General features: G+C 40.6%; 1 protein-coding gene across 6 annotated transcripts in view; it reads left to right on the forward strand.

The window, feature by feature from the left end:
• kdm4c (lysine (K)-specific demethylase 4C) overlaps positions 1-20,020 on the forward strand; it is a 29,166-nt gene extending 9,146 nt beyond the window's left edge. Inside the window, exons 7-22 of one of the 6 annotated variants that reach the window (XM_035659994.1) lie at positions 13-116; positions 385-522; positions 1,234-1,427; positions 1,884-2,113; positions 2,267-4,341; positions 4,455-4,566; positions 5,754-5,935; positions 6,851-7,094; positions 8,934-9,010; positions 9,634-9,689; positions 9,818-9,926; positions 15,380-15,574; positions 16,336-16,506; positions 17,373-17,492; positions 18,672-18,764; positions 18,908-20,020. In XM_035659994.1, coding sequence (XP_035515887.1) covers positions 13-116; positions 385-522; positions 1,234-1,427; positions 1,884-2,113; positions 2,267-4,341; positions 4,455-4,566; positions 5,754-5,935; positions 6,851-7,094; positions 8,934-9,010; positions 9,634-9,689; positions 9,818-9,926; positions 15,380-15,574; positions 16,336-16,506; positions 17,373-17,492; positions 18,672-18,764; positions 18,908-19,075 — 4,268 coding nt within the window. In that variant the 3' untranslated portion in view covers positions 19,076-20,020. Of the gene's footprint in view, positions 1-12; positions 117-384; positions 523-1,233; positions 1,428-1,883; positions 2,114-2,266; positions 4,342-4,454; positions 4,567-5,753; positions 5,936-6,850; positions 7,095-8,933; positions 9,011-9,633; positions 9,690-9,817; positions 9,927-15,379; positions 15,575-16,335; positions 16,507-17,372; positions 17,493-18,671; positions 18,765-18,907 lie in introns of those variants that run through there. The other 5 variants (XM_035659997.1, XM_035659996.1, XM_035659995.1 and 2 more) reach the window with 5 other exon arrangements.
• Positions 20,021-20,407: the final 387 nt, after the last annotated feature.

The following is a 20,407-nucleotide window of genomic DNA, read 5'->3' on the forward strand; positions in this document are numbered from 1 at the left end:
GTGTGCGCGCAGGTTTTTTTCCCAATAGCTTCAAGGGGTGTGAGGCTTTTCTTCGTCACAAGATGACTCTAATCTCCCCTTCCATACTGAAGAAGTATGGCATTCCCTTTGATAAGGTAGGCTCTCAGCCCCTTTGAAAAATTACTCAGTCCTCTTCTTGCCACTTACACTCCTTTTATTTACCAACTTTCTGAAAACAGCTTTTCTGGCCGCTGAAATTAGTAGTGCTTGTTTTGACAGATTACAAAAATGTGCAGTGGCTTATTTTCTTTCCCTCATTCAATTTATTTTACTTAAAAAAACCAAAAGTTTCCAGTACCATGTTTTGTTGCTCATCTATTCTTATAAAGTCATCTCTCCCCTTGTGTCTTTCTCCTTCCCTAGATTACTCAGGAAGCTGGGGAGTTCATGATCACCTTCCCTTATGGCTACCATGCTGGCTTCAATCATGGCTTCAACTGTGCGGAGTCCACCAACTTTGCCACTGTGCGCTGGATAGACTATGGCAAAGTAGCCACACAGGTAACAATTCAGTTCAATTGTCCTAAAAACTGTGCACCTTTCACTTTGGAAAGACAAACAAGTGTGTCAGATTTAAATATGGTTAATTTCAGGTAATACACAGTGTTTAAAATAATTTGTTACTGTAATTCCACTACTTTTGGTGGTAAATAGTAATGTAACTAATTACATTTTCAATACGTTAAAACAACACAATTACTGAAATGTAAATGAGTTTGTTACTCGTTACTTTTGTCTTACCTGAAGATAGTGGACAGCTGTAGAGGACGGCAAACAAACTTATCCCCTTGATTTTTCCGGTTTATGATCTAACATCACCTGGCCATACGATGGCCCAAGACAGTTCAGTCCATTCATCAAATAATTATTCATCAACTAACCACTGTAGCAAAGCACGGTTAATAGGTACACTAATGCGATTCGTCTTCTACTAAATCTTCCTATCTACTAAGACATTAGGTGTAGCTTACAGGTAGGAACTCTGTTGCTGCCCTCTGGTGGTGAGGAGTTTTCATTATTATAATATAGCAGCTGTATGCATAAATTAATTAATAATTAATTAATTACTCATTTTGTACTTGTATGACTCACAGTATCAAACTGAACTGACTGGACTGTGATTTTTGGCTAAAAAGTGAACACTGCAAGGCCTCTTTATGTTTTTTCTAAAGCAGAGATAACATTTGTCCTCCTCTTTTTTCTTTCCTCTAGTGCACATGTAGCAGGGACATGGTAAAGATATCCATGGAACCCTTTGTTAAACGCTTTCAACCTGACCGGTACCCTAACTGGATGCTGGGCAAAGATTCTGCACCTATTGACCACACACATGCCACTCCCAGTTCAACACCAGAGCTGCAGAGCTGGTTGCAGAGACGGCGCAAGACCAGACCTACTAATAAAGGGTACTGTATTCAAACTCCGACAATGTTTCTTCTGTTTTCTATGCCATACTGTTACAGAGAATAGTATACTACTCTGTGTAACAGTATGTAACAGACTTTAATCTGGAGTGCGAGTGGAGCTAAAAGTATTTATAATATACTATACTTTTGATAGAAACACAGTCTTCATTGATTGATTAAATTTAGTCTGGGCAAAAGAACATTTATTTAGAAACATGCAACCTTTGGAGATGCATCAGATTGTGATATTGACCCTAAGACTTAGTGCCTGTGATGGTGGCCTTGGTGCATTGGCTAGTGACCTAATGTATGTGTCCAGAAATACTTGGCAGCTGCAAAAGCCAAATGCCCTTGTCTCCTGAGTCACAAATTCCCACAATTGCTCTCATTGCTTTTCAGTGTTAATCATGGGGTGTTTGAGTTTCAATCTTCTTTGATCTCTCTCCCTTCCTACAGCAGCAGCCACACTCGTATGCGCTCCAAGCGCCTCAGAACCACAGAGGAGCCCGTTGGCCTGGATGGCAGCTCGGCACTGAGCAGCAGCAAGAGGAAAGGTCTGGGGGGTTCGCCTGGGCCCAAGGTGCGGAGGTCTGTGGCGGGGACAACCTGCAGGGAAGAGGAGACAGAGAAGAAAAAGGAAGCTGAGTCAAAGCACAACCAGAATCAGAACTCAGTTCAGCTTTCTGGTAAGAGACTGACTGGTGGCACTGGAAGGTATTTGAGACTTTGGATATCACTTTGATCTAAAGTAGTGCCTATTTTCGTATATTTTTATTTAAAAATATTTTTACAGTCCTTGTTTACTTGATTGTAGATTTCCATCCTTTTATCCTCAACAGGTCCTTGCAGACAGATGTGTGTGGTCAAGGTAAATCGCGTAGAGAGTAATACTTTGGGATTTTCCAATAAGGAGTCATCCCATAACTCTCACTGCAGCCCCTTTCCCTCCCCTGCTTCATCGATGAAGAATGACCTAAAGGCAAAGACAGACACTCATGTGGACCCTCAACACCTCTCAGGGTCAGGGGTCACAGGCAGGACTCTTGAAGGACTCAGACAATGGCCTGAGGCTAGCCAAATGCATCCTGGAAATAATGAGTCAAGGTGTTGCTCTTTTGAACCACAAGACCTCTCCACTTCTCAGGACTGCTCTATCAGGGTCTCTCCCCTGGAGGACAACAAACTCGGCTCATCGTCCCACACAACAAGCACTTCTGCTGACCCCGAGATGAGCTTGTGTCCCACTGACTCTAAAGCATCTAGTTCCTCATGCAGAGAAGACACTTTAAGCCTAACACCAAACACTGACAGCAGCATGGACACAGGTGCTGAGAAATACACTAAGAACACTGTTAAAGCAGAAAAAATGGACATAGGTGTTGATCCAAAACATATCAATCCACTACACTCCACCACAGAAGCACTTTATAGTCGAAAAACTGAGCCAGTAGAGGGGGATAGTTACACATCATGTGACCCCCTCTCCCCTTCAGGACACAATTGCAGTTTAGAAAAAAGCAGCACTGAGGAAAGTCTTTTCCCTCCTCTGCTACAGAGGAATGCATTAGACATGCCACGACTCACTCCGGAGCCAGCAGATAAGGTTGGAATCTGCCCTTTGCCACCTGTACTGACCCAAGAGATGCCCTCCCTCACCCCAGCTCATGATGGGATAACTGACGTCCCAAAAGCTACATTGTGCAGTCACCAGATCGCACCTGTGCTTCAACGGGAGACACCAACTGGCTCTCCGGCCTCACATGAAGCCAAACAGGAAGAGGGAGAAACTGACTTAATAATGTCAAAAGAGCCTCTTACTGTGGAGCATGCCAACAACTGGCATTTAGATTCTCCTCATAATTGTGAAGGGACAGCAGTGTCTGCTTTAAAAGGAAACATGGCTCATTTAACTGCCAATGCTATGCACAAAATAACATCTGTTGGTGTCCACAAAATGCTAATAACGCCAGAAATTGCTGCAGAAAATGATCGTACAAAGCTGGAAGATGTTACTCCTGGAGAGAGTGATGTTTCCACTCACCAGCTAGTTCTGAGCACTGCACCTCAAACAGAGCAGCAGTACAGCTTAGCAGAGTTGGTATGTAAAGAAGACTCAAAGGGACCAGCTCAAAGAGACAGTGCATTGAGTCTGAGCAGTGCTGGTTCTCTTTTAACTGGTACCTCAAACAATAATCCCCCAGCCCCTTCCTCTCCCTTATGCACACAAAGTGACAGTCACACAGCATTACAACTCCACCACCACACTACATACTCATCTTCACATTGTACTTCCCAGTACATGGAGCCCAAACCTTTCTCCAGCAGCATCTGGAAAAACTTAAATTCCCAGAGTCCTGCAGTACTAATCCAGAGTCTGAACCCAGAACTCCCTTCTGACTTCACCCATGACCCACTACCTTATACCATGTGGACTGAACCTCAGTGCAAAGAGGTCACAGACCTGGAGGACCCAGAACAAGACCTCCGCGAGTCAGAGAACCAGGAAGAGGAAGGTGGGCCTCTCACCTGGGCCCAGCTCGAGCCCACCTCGCTAGTTTCAGTCGGTGCTGTTGAGCCCCTGGGGCTTTGCGGAGACTATGAGCTCCACAGAGGGGAATCGGACGGGTCTGAAGCCCTTTCCTTGTGCAGGGAGCTTGGGAGACAAAGGGAGGCAGAGGAGAGTCTACACTCAGACACCGCTGTTTCACCTCTCACAATGGGAGGAGGTGAACAGGATGGTGTGTCTGATATGGAAGAAGGGGGATCTGATGGCGAAGAGGCGGAGCAGCAAAGTAGTGCCAAGGGAGAGAGCAGTAGTGACTCATCAGATGATGAGGAAGAAGAGGAGGAGGAAAATGAGACAACTAACTACAAGTGTTTTGAATCAGACCTGGAACCTGGGGAGGTTTGTGCTGTGAGTGTTCTTTTACACACAATTATACACATTCAGTCTTTTGCTCAAGCTTTATAGAAATACAGATTGTTTACACTCTAATGCCTTTCAATGATGCATTTTCCCGCTGCCAGTACCCTGCGCTGTCAGTGAAGAGGACCACTAAGAGCTGGCGTCACCCACTCAGAAAACCTACTGCAAGGGCTGTACCCACTGCTGTCAAACAGCAGGCTGCCAGTGATGATGGTGGGCACACACACACACACACACACACACACACAGAAAGTTAACACAGTTCATTGAAAGGTATCATGAAGGTTTAGCCATAAAAGGACTCCCAACATTCAGACTGTAACACATGCACATACTGTAAGCCAAGAGCCAGGCGTATTTCAATAAAATCCCAGGGACATTTCCTGTTGTGGTTAGTGCTGCATTGTGGGTGGCACCAGGCCAGAAACCATGATCCTTTGACTTCTGCTGGTTGCATTGCAGTGAACCAGAATACAGTTGCCGTAACTCATTTTTTTTGGCTTATAAACCAGAACCCTATTTTCGGCATTCTTAAAAACATTTTCTTTGTTAAAATGTAGTGTGGCTAGCAAGAATGTATGAATTGACTTTGTTGTCGTAATATCATTAATGACTTACTTTTAAGTATTTAGTGATGTCAGGTAACTTTTGTGTTACTCCCACAGCTTGGCTTTTTATAACCATTGAACCATTCCGCTCTGCGGTCCCCACTTCCCCTCCTCATTTTTCACATTTTATATCCCCCCAAATGATTCCTCTGACGTCAATGCACACATTAACCAAACAGATCTAACTCTCAGGCCTACCACAGTAAAATGACCTAGTGATAGATACTCTTTTTGTTTTCATGGTTTTAACAGTGTGGGAGGAAGAACACTCAATTAACAACTACTAATGCACATGTAGACACACAGTCACATTCATCATCTCCATGGTTGTGAAAAAGGATGAATAATTCAGCAGCGTTTTAGTTGTTTATCCCTGAGTAAGAAATGACCGTGAAACGACCATGGCTGTGAGAGGCCTATTTTATGATGATGAGGGCTCTTAATCATTTTGGGTAATTTTATAAACAGTCAGGTTCCTATTCATTGAAAATGTTTTTCAAGTCATTGGAGGAAATTGTCACCACAGTGGATGGATTACATCTGGCTTAGCAGAAAGTTCATTAACACTGCTGAAGTCAATCGTGAGAATGATGCAGGCCTTGTTCTTGATATTCAGATTGCACAATTGTTTGAGATTCAAAATAGGCTTAATTAACAAACTACCAAAGAAAGAGGTTTCCATTATGTATTGCACAAATCTTTTTTTTTTTGGGCCATAGTAAAAGAGGCATCTGTAGTGTTGAATAGGTAAGTGATTGCAAGGTTGTAAGGCTTTGTTATGTTTCCACTTAGAGCCCCCTGAAGCAAACCTGGCAGAGGAGGAGGAGCAAGAAATGGAAGCGTGGGCGAAGCCCCTCGTCTACCTGTGGCAGAACAGGAAGAGCTGCTTCACAGCAGAGAGGGAGTACAATGCTCATGCAGCCACCATGCAGCCATATTGTGCTGTGTGCACACTCTTCATGCCCTATTATCAGGTAAAAGGGAGTTTAACCCATATATATATAACCAATGTCATTTGTTGGTTGCTTGTATCCAAAATGCATTACAGTTTCATTAGTGCCTATATGTATTGCTGACTTGAACATAAACACACTTTAAGATACAACTGTATCTCCTGGCCACCGAGCTGAAGATGGAATCAATACTAGCAGATCACATACAGTTGGATTATTTGCTCTCGCCCCTTAAGCCACAATCGCACAGGATTTATTTCTGTGGGGTGATTTAATCTTTACCCGCGCTGGTCAGGTCTGGAGTGCACGTCTATTCTTTTTTCACTCTCCACCTTAGTAATACTTACAGCCACAATTACCCGCTGTTCTTCGGCTAACTCACAGGTCCTTCCTTTATTTAGGTCCAGTTCAGAGAGATGCTTTGAACTTTTAAAATGAATCTCTGATTTTTTACAAATGTGCTCTGTTTACTGTTACTGAGTTTCATCAGCTCAATGCACAGTGTGACAAATGAAGAAAATGATTTGCTAACCTGCAACATCAATCAACTAATACAATGATGGAAAAAGTAAAGACCCCTCAAACCCATCAAATGGGCTGTTGTAATTTCATGCTAGTGGTGATTCTGTCTTTACTGGCCTTCCTTTTTATAGCCAAACTGATTTAACATTTAGCGTATCACTGCCCTTTCTTATTATGAAAGCATAACCTCATTGATATTCAGAAAGAGATGCTTAAATAATTAGCAACTGTCTTTGTTAATCTGAGCTTAACAATTACCAGAACATATTACCAATATTGAAAATAATACTGCTGGTGATGCTGGTGATGAAGGTCACGTGTTTTTCCCTGCAGCTTGTTATTGTCTTATTACAGAACCAGATCCTGTCATTTTGTACCTTGCTAAAAGGAAAATCACACAAATTCTTGTTTTAGGCTGAAGACAAAGCAGAGGACAATACATCTGTCGTAGCTAAGGACACCTCCAAAGCTTCATCTCCAATGGAAGGCACCACACGTCCCTGTAGAGGTCTGAGAAGGACCAAGCCCCTGGTCCCAGAGATCTGCTTTTCTTTCCGGGAGCAGAACTGCCCCCCGACTCCCACTAACCCTCTGCTGCAGGAAGATGGAACCTCCCATCTGCTCTACTGCCAAGGCTGTTGCCTGCAAGTACATGCAAGTATGTATGCACAAGGGGAGAGTAGCGTGTATCTGTGAGTGTGTGTGAGAAAGTGTGGTGCCTTCTAAGGTAGAAACTGGGGTTGTAAGTGTAGTTACTAGTTTCTGATACCTTTATAGCGTCTGTTTACCACCTACCTCACCAAGCTACACATTGTTTGTTTCTAAATGCTGCGCTTGTCTCGCTGATGTCAATGTAAGAGGGTCAGCGGGTTTACTTCACTCTGCTTCAATGTTCCACCCCCTCTCTGCCCCCAAATGTGGTTTGGAGTATTTTATTTCCCCGTCAGCCGGATGGACGGGTGGAATCCTCCGTTTTCACCACACACTTCTGTCCAAAAGCCTCAAACCAGTTGCAACAAGCCCTCACACACTCTTAAAAAAAAAAACCAAAAAAAAAAGTCTTTCTGTTCCACTGGACTCACAGACACAGTGATACACTGCGCTTTATCTCAATCCCCCCCACTCACGCACTTTAACAGCCCTGGATCACTTTTTCAATCCATACACATTTTACCAATATCTTAAGCTTTCAGCCAGCCTCCTACAGATGTGCATGCACACACACACGCACGCACGCACGCACACACACTTTTATAAATCTCACCAAGTCACATAACCCTTTTAAAATGACATGCTTCCCTTAAGTCAGTTTCAATCCCTCATACTCTCCTGCCACTAGTGTTGATCCCAACTCAGGATTTTTTTTTTACTCTGGTGATATGTAATGCTCAGTGTGTGCTCAACCAGTGTACAGTGTATGCCCTAGTACTATTTGTGTGGTTGGTAGTGTGGAGTAGAATTAGAAGTTTATGTAATTTGACACTGATGAAAAAGCCACAAGTTTGGTTTTGAGACCTAACAATGGAGTACAAGTTGATGTTGCTTTCCCTCTCTACTGTTATTTGAACTTGAGAAAGGGAAAGAGAGTGAGCTTAGATTTTATGTCTGTTTTGGTGATGAGATAGTGGGCGGAAAGAGCAGAGACATGCACACATATACAGACTTTAAGTGTTTCTTAAAATTAAAATCCCCCCAAGCTCATGTGTCTAAAACCTCTAGCCCGGATTTTAACCAGCTGCCACAGTTGAAACGAATCATATTTGTCTTCTCTTTTAGAATCAAATTCTTTTTCTTTTCCAGGCCACCAGCATTTATATTTGAAAAAACACAGCCACACCAAGGGCACAGACTAAAAAAAACTAAACAAAACAACAATATTAACACAAACTGGCCGTTGTTTTTCCATAATACCTTTGTTTTTGTCTGTCAGGCATGTCCTCTGGTTACAAAGGTCCAATTGCAAGTGTCTGAAGTGCAAGCGTACTGTCACGCCAGTGCAGATCTTGCTGTCGTACAAAGCGCTCTTAATGCGTAGATGAAGACACAAGCGTACATTTTATGAACAAAAACTTGTAGATGTACATCTTCCTCCCGTGTTGTCTGCATTTCTTGTTCAACCCACAACCATTACCATTATATATACACACACACAACCACACACACACACACACACCCACACACACACACACACACAGACACACACATGCCATAGAGCTCTCCATTTCCACTTACTCTGCAGTACTGTGCATTTCTGCACGGAACAATACCATCGTTCGGCTGAAAATCTGTGGAAACAATGTGGACGTGGCATTTTATTCTGTTCTTTGTAACTGATGATAGACTTACCATTTGCTGTCAAGTCTGGGTTCTGTGAATGGTTCATTGATACCATGCCACCAGGTTATAGTAAAGCGGTTTAGCAGTATTTTGAGTGAGAGTGAAGATTTGAACAGTTATATCTTTACTCCTAATTTTCATCAATCACTTCCTCCTTTAGGTTGCTACGGTGTTGCTGCAGATGACGTCAGTGAACAGTGGTCGTGTGATCGCTGTATGGAAGGAAGCTTTACAGCAGTAAGACAATTTCTCTTCTTGTGTGATGTCATTGTACAAATTACATGTAAGTGTAAGGCTATTAATTAGGATATTATTAGGATAACAGCACTGATACAAAGAGCAACACTTGCACAGTGACTCCAAACTACAAATGTATCCGAAAGGACAACATTTCGATCTCAGTTGGATTGTTGACCTGACGAAGATCTGACTGGAAGTCTTATCCCTCTAAAAAACAATTGTGGTTTGGAGCCAGTATGCAGGTGTTTTCAAATATTACCTTAACAAAGGCTTGAATATGATTAATGCCTTACTGTGCAAGCTTTAACAGTTTACACATATACATTTGTTTTATGTTTAACACCCCATCTCTTCCGTTATGTTCTGCTAACCAAAATAAAAGTTTTGAAAGGTCAGGTGCTGCATTCCATATGGCAACACCAGTGTCATCAGTAAATGTATTATAGGTCCATGCAAAGAAATATGACCATAGCTCAGACATGATCTAGTTCCATACACAATGCAGGTGTTATATGCAGGTGTTATATGTAAGAATGTGTAAGGATAGTGCCAAATGGAAGAAAATGATCTTCTATAATTATTTTTCTCTCACTCACTTGTGTCTCTTTATGTTTTCTCAGGAATGTTGTCTCTGTAACCTCAGAGGTGGCGCTCTGAAGAAAACCCAAAACGACAAGTGAGACAGGCTTTTGTTCTGCGATTATCTCTGCATACTCATCTCTGATCTCCAGAGCTCAGACAAATTTGTTGTCTGTGTGTCTTAATCATCATAATGTATTCATTTGTTTGTGTGTGTGTGTATAGATGGGCACATGTGATGTGTGCAGTAGCGCTGCCAGAGGCGAGGTTCAGCGATGAAGCCAAGAGGAGTCCCATTGACACCAGTAGGATCCCCATGCAGCGGTATAAACTGGTGAGGAGACATACACACACACAGAGTCAGTGCTGGAATTCCCCAGGTCCTTGAGGACTGGTTCGGTCTAATTAATGAAGTGTTCACAGTTCTAATTAACAATGTGAGACGAACATGCCCGCAATCAAAGCTAGATAATTAACCACTGGTGGGTGAGAGTGGGGGTTTGTGTGTGTAGGGCTGTCTGTGTGCGGGTGTTTGTCTATACATGTGTGGTTGTGTGTCTGTCTGCCTCTGTGTCTGCGCATGCATTTGTGTATCTATTGTGTGTGTGTGTGTTTGCTTATTGAGAGAGCTGGAGTGTGTCTCAGCAGACCTGACATGTTGCCACTATAGTTAGCTCCCTGCTTTCTGCTGAGCAATCATGGTGCCTGCAGCAAAGTGTTGGAGAGGTACATCCTAACACAAGATGCATAACAGTGATGAATACTGCCTGTCCATTCCCTGCTTACAGTATTATTTCAGCAATAAGTCATGTGAATGACCTCAACTTTTTAAGAAACGTATGATTGATCAGGGCATGCTCTGGACTCCCTCAGTAGTAGATTGCTACCTACCTTCATGAACGTTATAATGTTCAGTTTTTGTTCAAACTCAATTACGTTATACTAAAAGTTCTTTCTAGTCTAGTCAACTCTTGTTGATAAGTGGTGGCCGAGGGGTTAAGCCGCCAACCCGGCTTATGTTGCATGCCCCCTTTGTCCCCCCTCATTTCCTGTTCTCGCTTTACTTTCAGCTATCAAATAAAGTAATAATATAATCCCAGCATTCATTGATGAAATTCATTGAAGTTATTCTGTTCGATATTAGAAACACTTCCCAGGATAAAGCAATACAATGAAGTTGAATTTAGCTAGGTGTCCCTAATAAACTGGCAACTGAGTGTATGGAGGCTTTAACGGTGTTACATACTCCACCATAATGAAACCAACCAATTTCTGTTCCTACATGAGTGCCTACCCAGAAAATAGTTGAAGGATACCACTGAACGGGACACTAACGTTGTTGACACAGTGACATTACCCGCAGAGTATTTACAAGGATATAGTTCATATCTACTCACACCACATTGAAATTAAGCTTATTTGGATATGAAAGCACAAACCACAAAGTCGGTCTCCATAACCACGGGCCAAAATCTGAACAAATGAAAGTTGTAGTCCAAACTGAAAAAGACAGGACGCTCATAATAAAAAGCCTCTAACATGACCATGATGACGGCCAAAATGTTTCAGATCCTATAATGATCTAAATCATTTTTTTGAGAAAACCATACTTACTTCCTTTAAGCTGTTAAATGCTTCACGGTCACAGTGCCAACTTTTTACTCAACGCCACAGATTACACAGTTTTCTAGCAAAGCAGCTAAAAGCACATTCTTTGATAATTATGTGTAAGTATATACAGTTCCTTCTCTTTAGAAGATGTATCTGATGTGATGATATATCTATGACCGCAATAATTTTACTCACACTACATGATGACACAAAATCTTTACTTTCTGCTTAATAACGCGCTGACACAAGCACTTTTTGATTGGACGCATGCTTCGGTTGATGATAAAACAGACGGGCCTCTGTTAAGCAACCTCTTTGAGGCCTTAATGAAGGTAAAAATATGAAAAACAGCACAGCATGCTTCCCTTCGCACATGCTGTAGTAAAAAAAATTGTCTTATGATGACATATTTCATCTTAATTGACATTTAGATCGAGTAACATTATGGATGGTATACCTTTCTCCTTTGTCCCCTTCATCATTTGTATGTTGACTCCGCGAGCCACGTGTTTTGAAGCTCGCATTGGACCCGTTGCCCCTGCAGCAGCCCAGTACATTCATAATTTACTATCACGCACACAGGCACCCCACACATACACATTCATAATTTACTGTGGGAATGTTCTTAACGCATGGCTCAACACAGGCACCCAAATACACCCAAGAGAAAGGCACAGGCATGGGGAAAAGTGGGTTAGACACACACACACACACACACACACACACACACACACACACACACACAACACACACACACACACACACAAACTCACACATATTAAAACATAAAACTGACATATTGACATATTAACAATACTGTTTTCTTCTCACACATAGTTTTTTTTTTCCTACCAATAAATGTACATTAATGCCAGTTTAAACACACACACATCTCCCTCTAAACACTTGGGGTGTGTCAGTCAGAATTTTGTCATGCTGGCCTCAATAAGTGGATGAGACAGTCAGGCCAGTTCATCAGCACACTGCTGTCCATAATGGAGGAGGTATGGGAAAAAGCTTTATGAAATGTAGGCCAAGTTAGTCACTAAGAAAAGCGCTGAGTTAAAGTCCCTCAGTTCAAAAATAGAGGCTTCATTAATAAAAAAAAAAAGGCATAAAGTTACAGAATTTCATCACCCATTTTAAATTAAGCATTTGCATTGCCTTTTGGATTACCTCGCAAGAAGAAAAGAGGACTTCTGTGAGAGTCTCTATACACAATACCTCCTGATCCTGAACTGATACCTGAATTAAGTAGGCTAAGCTGATAATTGTAAAGGAGAAGCCAGGGCCGCTGTCGAGGTTAAATTTAATTAACACTGTCTAGGTTAACCAATTAGATCAGCTATTGATTTTTCAAAGAAATGAACAAAGGGCATTTATTTCGGAGGCGTAGCTTTATAAGGACTATAGAAAAAGTTTTGTATTCGCACAGCATCGTCCTCTTATCCACCCATCGAATGCTGTGTTATTCATCCTGGGGCGATGAGTATTTCCCATTATATGTACCAGGGAATTAAAACAGTATCTCCATACTCCCACATATGTTGTTTAGACACAAAATGTTCTTGATGATAAGATACTTATATGACAGTTTACAAGTCATTAGACCCTTTTATAGGCTAAAATTCATTTTCAAATCAGCTAATTCTCGATTGAGCACAGTTACCGCTTATGCACATGCACTGAAGAGTTTATCTATATATAGGCAAATTATCCGTTAACATGTATGGATATTTCAATATGGATTCCCAGGAATTACATTAATGAATAAATTACCTTCGAAGACATGTGAAGCTGTGCCGCAAGAGAGAGGGAGAAGAGCAGGGAAGCGAAGCGGAAAAGGAGAGCTAGATGGGTGTTTTTATTAGGATGAGAGCGGAGGAAATGGAGTGAGATGGGAGGCAGGCGAAAGGGGTGAAAGAGGAATGGGGAGCGAGTAGGGTTATAATGGGAGGATGTCGTCATTCTTTCCCTTTAGTAGAAAAGCCGAGGATTTGTGGGAGAGGAGGAGAGGGGTGAGATGCCACAGCAGAGGAAATGGAGTTGATGGGCTGTTTGGTGCAGAAAACCGAGGGATAGTCTTAAAAAATGTAGGTGTGAGTGTGTTTGTGCATGGATGCATGGCAGTGTTTGTGCGTAGGACGTGTGTGTGTATTATGGCCTCCATTGTGCAGTTGTGTACCGGTCACAGACCTCAAACGGGGGAAAAAATACCACAACATAGACATCGCAGCATTGGTTTGTTGTGGAAACCTCAAATGATGTCATTTGAATGGTCTTATTTGAGGGTTTCCTGGTATTGTAGCGGTTAAATAACAACTGGGGTCTCTCTCCATCTCCTCATTTTATTCTCTCTACGTTTTGTTTACAACACCGTATCCAATAACAGTGGATCGAGGGAATTTCACAGATATGATTATTTGGAGCACATGGTGGTTTTAAGTGATGTTAGAGGTTCATGGCACGACCGAGCGATGATTCACTTTAGCGGTCTTTTGTCTTTAATTCACTGCTGTTTTTGTCGAGCCCATATTCAAAGTCTCTCAAGTGGAAATACAGATTTTAAATTACTCATTTCTTTTACCCCGTTCCAAAGGCTACATTTTTGAGCAAGGTCAGGCTTCCTTTACTGCAATACAGACTCTCCGTGGCAATTGACTTAATGTCGTTTGCAATGGAAAGTGACAGGAAAGATGGGACGGAAGGACAAAATGTGACAGAAGGTCTCTTTACTTAATAAGTGTTTATTTTTGTTAAAACTTTTTGTTAAACTGAATTACATTCTCATTCTGGCCATAATGTATGTAAACACCCTGTATTCTACATCCCTGCGTACTGCGTGTGCTGCTACAGTTCTGTGTATGGATGTACTATTCATCATTTACTATGAACAGCTTTACATCTGAACAGAAATGGCACTTTTTATCACTGGAAGCAGTATTTTTATGTTTTTCTCTTTTGCTGTGTTAAAAACAAATGTAATCATTAATCAAAACAGATTTAATCTTAATACTGTGTGATTGTCAATCTTAGCAAAAATGTTAATTGGAATTGGCCAACAAGGACTGCCTGTTATATTGGTCCATCATATTGTTTAGAAAATGTCCTCTGACCAACTTGGTGGTATGAGACTTGGTAAGGTGCAAAAGGTTTAGGACAGTTATGACCTTTTAGGGACAATTGGTAAACTTGAAATGTCCATCCTTTTTGTTTGCATACCACTAATCCTTTTAGGGTACTTAATACTAATAAAACTAGTACTATGTACAATGATTGTAGTATTATAAAAGATAAGGCTGGCGATATCCTTTATTTTTGTTGAAAAACCAACAATTAATTGATCATATTAACAAGAATGGTCTGTGTAGCCACAACAAAGTCTGTGCTGTAGTCCTCAATTTTGTACAAAAACTATTAAAAAGACATATATTTATATATATGTCACACTGTTGATGTGAGTGACATGCGCCTTCGTTATGCTGAACATTGGCATAGGTTAATTTTATTTCAATCCCACATACACTGACCTGCTGCTGCAAATATTCACTAGAGAACCAGATGTGTATCAAAGGTCCAGTGTGTAACATTTAGTAGGGTCTATTGGCAGTAATGTAAACTATAATTCATAGTTATGTTTTCATTAGTGTGTAATCACTTGAATATAGGAATCATTATGTTTTTGTTACCTTAGAAGGAGCCGTTTATATCTCAGAATCCACGGGATGCCTTCCATGGAGGCCACCGTGTCTTACTGCCATGTTTCTATAGTAACCCAGAACGGACAAACCAAACACTGGCTCTAGATAGGGCCTCAGCCTATTTAACGCATTTTGCAGCCACTGTAGTTTCTCCATTGCACTTGGAAGGGGAGGTTGAAATGAAGTATACCACTAGATGCCTCTAAATCCTACACACTGGTCCTTTGATTAACAGCTGAGAATAGTCCTGAAAATGTACCATTTACTCCTGTTATGCAATGTTTGTATAAGCTACCATGCCAAGCAGTTTAAGGAAATTGTTTAGCCTTTAAAAAAATGTTATGTCTTCGGTACTAAAGGATTGACTTAGGGCTGATTGCTTGGAAACAAAACAGAATAAATCCAGCCTCCTCCTTTTGAAAGAATTTGGATCCATCAGTCAGTGTTGACGATTTGCTCTGGTCTGTGTTTACAGAGGTGCATCTATTGTCGTAAGCGCTGCGCTGGGAAGCGGCAGGCAGGTGCTTGTATCCAGTGCTCATGTGGCCGGTGTCCCACCTCCTTTCATGTGACCTGTGCCCATGCTGCTGGTGTAATCATGGAGCCTGATGATTGGCCATATGTCGTGTCAATCACCTGCCATAGACACCAATCACGGAGTTCGTCAGCTGTAAGTTGTAGGACAGGTGTTTCGGAGAGCTGTTATGAACCAGGCTGTGCACAGTAACAATGGACATGGCAATGTGTTTGCACTTTTAGACAACTCTGAACATTTTATTTAGTTTGTTATTTGTAAGAGATTAATAGGGATAATTGATTCCAGTGTAGAAACCTATTGGTGTTACTCTCACACAGTGCAATAGAAGTGGGCGTATGAATGTTGGCCATATAACTAAGTAGAGTTAAAGGTGTAGTGGTGGTTTAGTGTAGGAATATAAATATGCATATTGATAGAATTTTTTTTCAGAAAAGATATTGATATACAATGTATTGTTCATGCTTGGAATGCAAGACAAGAAGACTGAAATAGTAGTATTATAATAGTATTATTTGCTATGATTTTGCCAGAATTACCTTTGGTGGTATCTAGCCATGCTCATAGTTGCTATTTCTTCGGTAGATGAAGCGGTGGCAGAAATCACAAAAATTTCTCAAGAAAACCCCCCCAAAACAAATTAATTAAACAAACAACCAAAACTATCTGCATGGCTAGATGCTGTGTGATCAAGTAAGAAAATGTGTTGGTGGTTTTTTTTATTTGGGTAAACATGTCTTTTAAAATGCAAACTAAAAGTAACGATAAATATATAAAATAAAATAAATGAATAATGTAGTGATGTAGTATCATAGAAGTTTCTGTTTGAAAAGACTCTGTATTGATTGTCATACGGTAGTGTAATTGCTACTCTTTCCTCTGTGTCCATCCACTAGAAGCAGCGAGCGTGCCAAGCCTCCATCTCACTGGGCCAGACGGTGATCTCCAAACACAAGAACCTGCGCTACTACAGCTCAAAGGTCACTCAGATCACCTCCCAGATGTTCTACGAGGTCATGTTTGATGACGGCTCCTTCTCCAACGATACTTACCCCGAGGATATTGTGGTGAGAATATGTTTAATTACAGACACGCTCGAGAGGTCACCTCCCAGCTGTACAAGGTCGTATCAGATATTAAAACCCTCTCATTTTGAAAGGAGCTTCCTTTTTTCTGTGGAAGATTATTGGTTCTCAAATGGCCATTGCATGAGAAATGTACCTAATAGGCTTGTTTTAAGATCTCACTTTAAGGTTTGTATGTGCAAAACTAATGATAATCAGTATTTTGAATAATTTCTCTCCCTATAAACCTGCAATTACCATGATTTTTGAAAAGGCCATTCAAATTGAAATAGAACATTATAGGTCTGCTGAGTTGTCATGGAAGCGGCAAATAATCACTGACATGACCGTTCCTGATCATTTAAAATTCATGGATTTGTTCAAGTGATTATGGTAATAGATAAGTCTCAGTGATCTTAACACTGTGAAAGAGAAGTAGCTGCAGCACACACTATTACTACTGTATGAGTGAGGACATTGCACTAATTTGAATCCAATAATAACACAGATTCAAAACGATGATTATGGAACCTATTATCATTGTTATATATTACACAAAATCAATAAATAAAACACGGTAGAATATAAAAAAAAAAATAGACACATGAAATAGATGAGATTCCTAATATGTGGTCACTGGTCATTTCATATCTTAATTCATGTTGTTGGCTGGTAATCTTATCAAAGTGCCTCACTCCATACAATAGCAAGCTATAAGTCAGAATCATGTCTAACCATGACATGAGCCTCATAAAAATTAAAAGAGCTCTTTTCAACATCAAACCACTCACTCTGAATGACTTTTGTATTTTTTTTGACACATGCTCAGGCACTTACCTGGATCAACCATTGTTCTCTTGTATTTTTAGAGCAGAGACTGTGTGAACTTGGGTCCTCCTGAAGTTGGAGAAGCTGTTCAAGTGAAATGGCCTGATGGGCTGTTCTATAATGCCAAATACCTGGGATCCAACGTCTCCTACATGTACCAGGTACACACACACACACACAAACCATCACCCACACACAACACACACAACACACACACACGTACTGTTCTATAGACATCATCAGATATGGTAAATGTACGAGAGAGAGAGACGTATGACCCAGTTTTGAAGATTTAATCCTTTTCGTGTGAATGTTGAATTAACTCAGCTGTTGGTCAAAGCGAGACAGCAGTAAACTTATTGAACTCCCTCAACACCAGAATCATCGTGACTGCTCTGACGTTGTCAAGGTCCCCAGGTCTGTGTGGAGACGTGGAGGGAGAGAAAAAGAAAGGACACTTGAGACAGAGATTGAGAGAGGTGCTGAGGTCATGGCGACTAAAGGGGGGGTGTGTGGAGGTGGAGATCGAGATGAGATAGAAGATGATGGGAGGATGAAAAGATAGATATATAGGAAGCAAAAGCTATTCAGACTCAGAGTGGAAGCAGATGGGTAGAGAAAAGAGAGATGGCGAGAGTGAGGAGGATGAGAAGGAGGTGACAATCTGCATTATTCAAACTCACTGAAATATTCACTAAGCTAAGAGTCATGCAGTTTCCACTTAAAGCTTTATTTAGTTGAGCTGGGCGTCAACCATTAGTTATGCACAAATGCATCTGTGACGCACACACTCGGTTTAAGATAGGTCAGATTAAAAATAAAAAAAAGGCTGAACAAGAACTTTCCATTGTCAAGGTGCGTTTAGGTATGAAATACTTTCAGGCTGTTTTACTTGAAGATGTTCGTGGCGATTAAAAATTTTAATTTTAATTTGTTGAGCTGAAAACATTTGTTTTTGAGAGCAAAGATAACATGAAAATGGCATTTTTTATTTTTCATGTTTCATAATTTAGACTTGAAAAATGTTGATCCATTGAGAGAAACAGTTTTTTATAACTTGAAAGAAATTATGATGAAATGGGTTATTGTGTTTTACGTATTTATCAAAAATATCACTGCTTTATCTTTGACTGATGTTCAATTCTAGTGTTTTTTTAGGACATAAATCCTGCAAATAATTATATAGATTAAACTTCAGATTTTGAAAAGTACCAAGTGGAATTAATATCTTTTTTAAGTTTGTGTGTGCATGGCTAAAAAAGAGGCAAAGCACTTTGGATAAATGTGTTATATAAAGTCCGCTGTATAGATAACTGCTGAATATTTTCTTGTCATCTTAGGTGGAGTTTGAGGACGGGTCTCAGGTGCTGGCAAAAAGAGAAGATGTCTATACTTTAGATGAAGACCTGCCTAAAAAGGTGAAACGTAGACTTGTAAGTATTAGACTTACTGGGCAACAGATAAACTTTAAACCATAAACTCGATACTTTAATGGCATGAAAGTAAAAACTTCTGTTGCCGCCTGGACCGTTTTCTCATTTACTCATGTGCGTTCTCCTCGTGTCTCGTTTTCTAGTCCACGGCCTCAAGCATGCGTTTCCAGGATGCCTTTTTTACCACGCAGGGGGAGAGGAAACGTCAGAGAACACCCAACTCACGCTTCCAAAAAGACTATGTGGCCCTGCCAGGCCTCCGTACAACTGCCAAAAGCACATGGGAGCCACGCAGCCACAAAGGGAAATGAAGTCATGGGGAAGGATCAATGACAAATGAATGCACTGCGTTAACAGTGGATAATAAAGGGGAGGTTGTTTGTGCGAGTGTGAGTGTGTATGTGTGAGTACGCTTGTGTGTGAGTTCTTTGGATATACTTCCATCTTAACTATCGCCCACTCACCGTCTCTGTGAGTAGATTGGAGGAAACGACGTAAGGGAATGGGTGATTTTTGGGTTAGATAGATGTTAACTTGGGTGCGCTTGTACATTAACACATCAGTGATTGGTGACTGGATGTTGTGACAAGCTGGAGAACAATTCTGATTGGACAGCTGGACTCAATAGAAAGGGTTAACAGAGGGCTCGGTGCCTCAGTTGCCTCGTGCTTTCACATCTGTCAGGGAAAATAAACGTGACTTACATTTGTCACAATCACCCTTTTTTGAAAAACAACTTTTTTTCTTTGTACATGAAAAATTCACAGGTGAGATTTTTCTAAATAGCTTGACTCTGGTAGCTTTTTTTTTTTTTGGGGGGGGGCTGTTATTTCCTATTTTAATTTTGAATATTTATGCACTTTTGCTTGTAGTATTTTTCCTCATGTCTACTGTTTCTCCCCGCATGTTAAACATCGTCTCCTAACTGCTTCTGCTGGGCTGAGTCCAGTTACACTACGATGGCTTCCTCTCTCTGTGTAATTTAACACTGAAAAAAAATTACTTCTGAATAATAAAAAGCAATTACCACATGTTAATCAGTTCCTGAGGTTAAAGATTCAGACAGGAAGCCATGCCTGTGTGTTTTGGACTCTATGCCCCGTTAACGTGAAATGCTACTGTTGCTCTGTTGAATGAAACACATTGTTGAAATTATTTAAAATTTGTATTTATTTTTGGCTTGCTATAGTTAAACTATTGCTAACTGCTGTAAGGAAAACAATAAAAAATTACATATTTGTTTTTATTAAATTGTATTTTTTTTAAGTGATTCATTTTGTAAGAATGCAGTTGGAAGATGGTTTATGTGATACTTGAATCCCTTAAACTTGGGTAACACAACATTTGAAACCAATTTATATGGTCAGTTTATTCAAATATAAACTACACTGTAATGTTTGCTTATCATAAAGAAAAGTGGCAATTCGACTAGTGCTTATTTACAGATATGGGAGATCCTGTTAAGAGGGTAATATAGATAAATAGTAATTGCACTTATATTTACCATTAAAACATTTTTGATTTGGGTCCTTTAGTTGTAAAGACATGATTTCTAAAATATGTGACTAAGAGTTTTAAGGTTTGAATAATTAGAGTCAATAACTACTGTTGAACTGCAAGGTTAAAAGATATTTCCAAGGTTA

Source organism: Morone saxatilis, unplaced genomic scaffold (assembly GCF_004916995.1).
Source record: "Morone saxatilis isolate NCDOM2014 unplaced genomic scaffold, NCSU_SB_2.0 Contig17, whole genome shotgun sequence".
In the NCBI taxonomy this organism is placed as follows: domain Eukaryota; kingdom Metazoa; phylum Chordata; class Actinopteri; family Moronidae; genus Morone; species Morone saxatilis.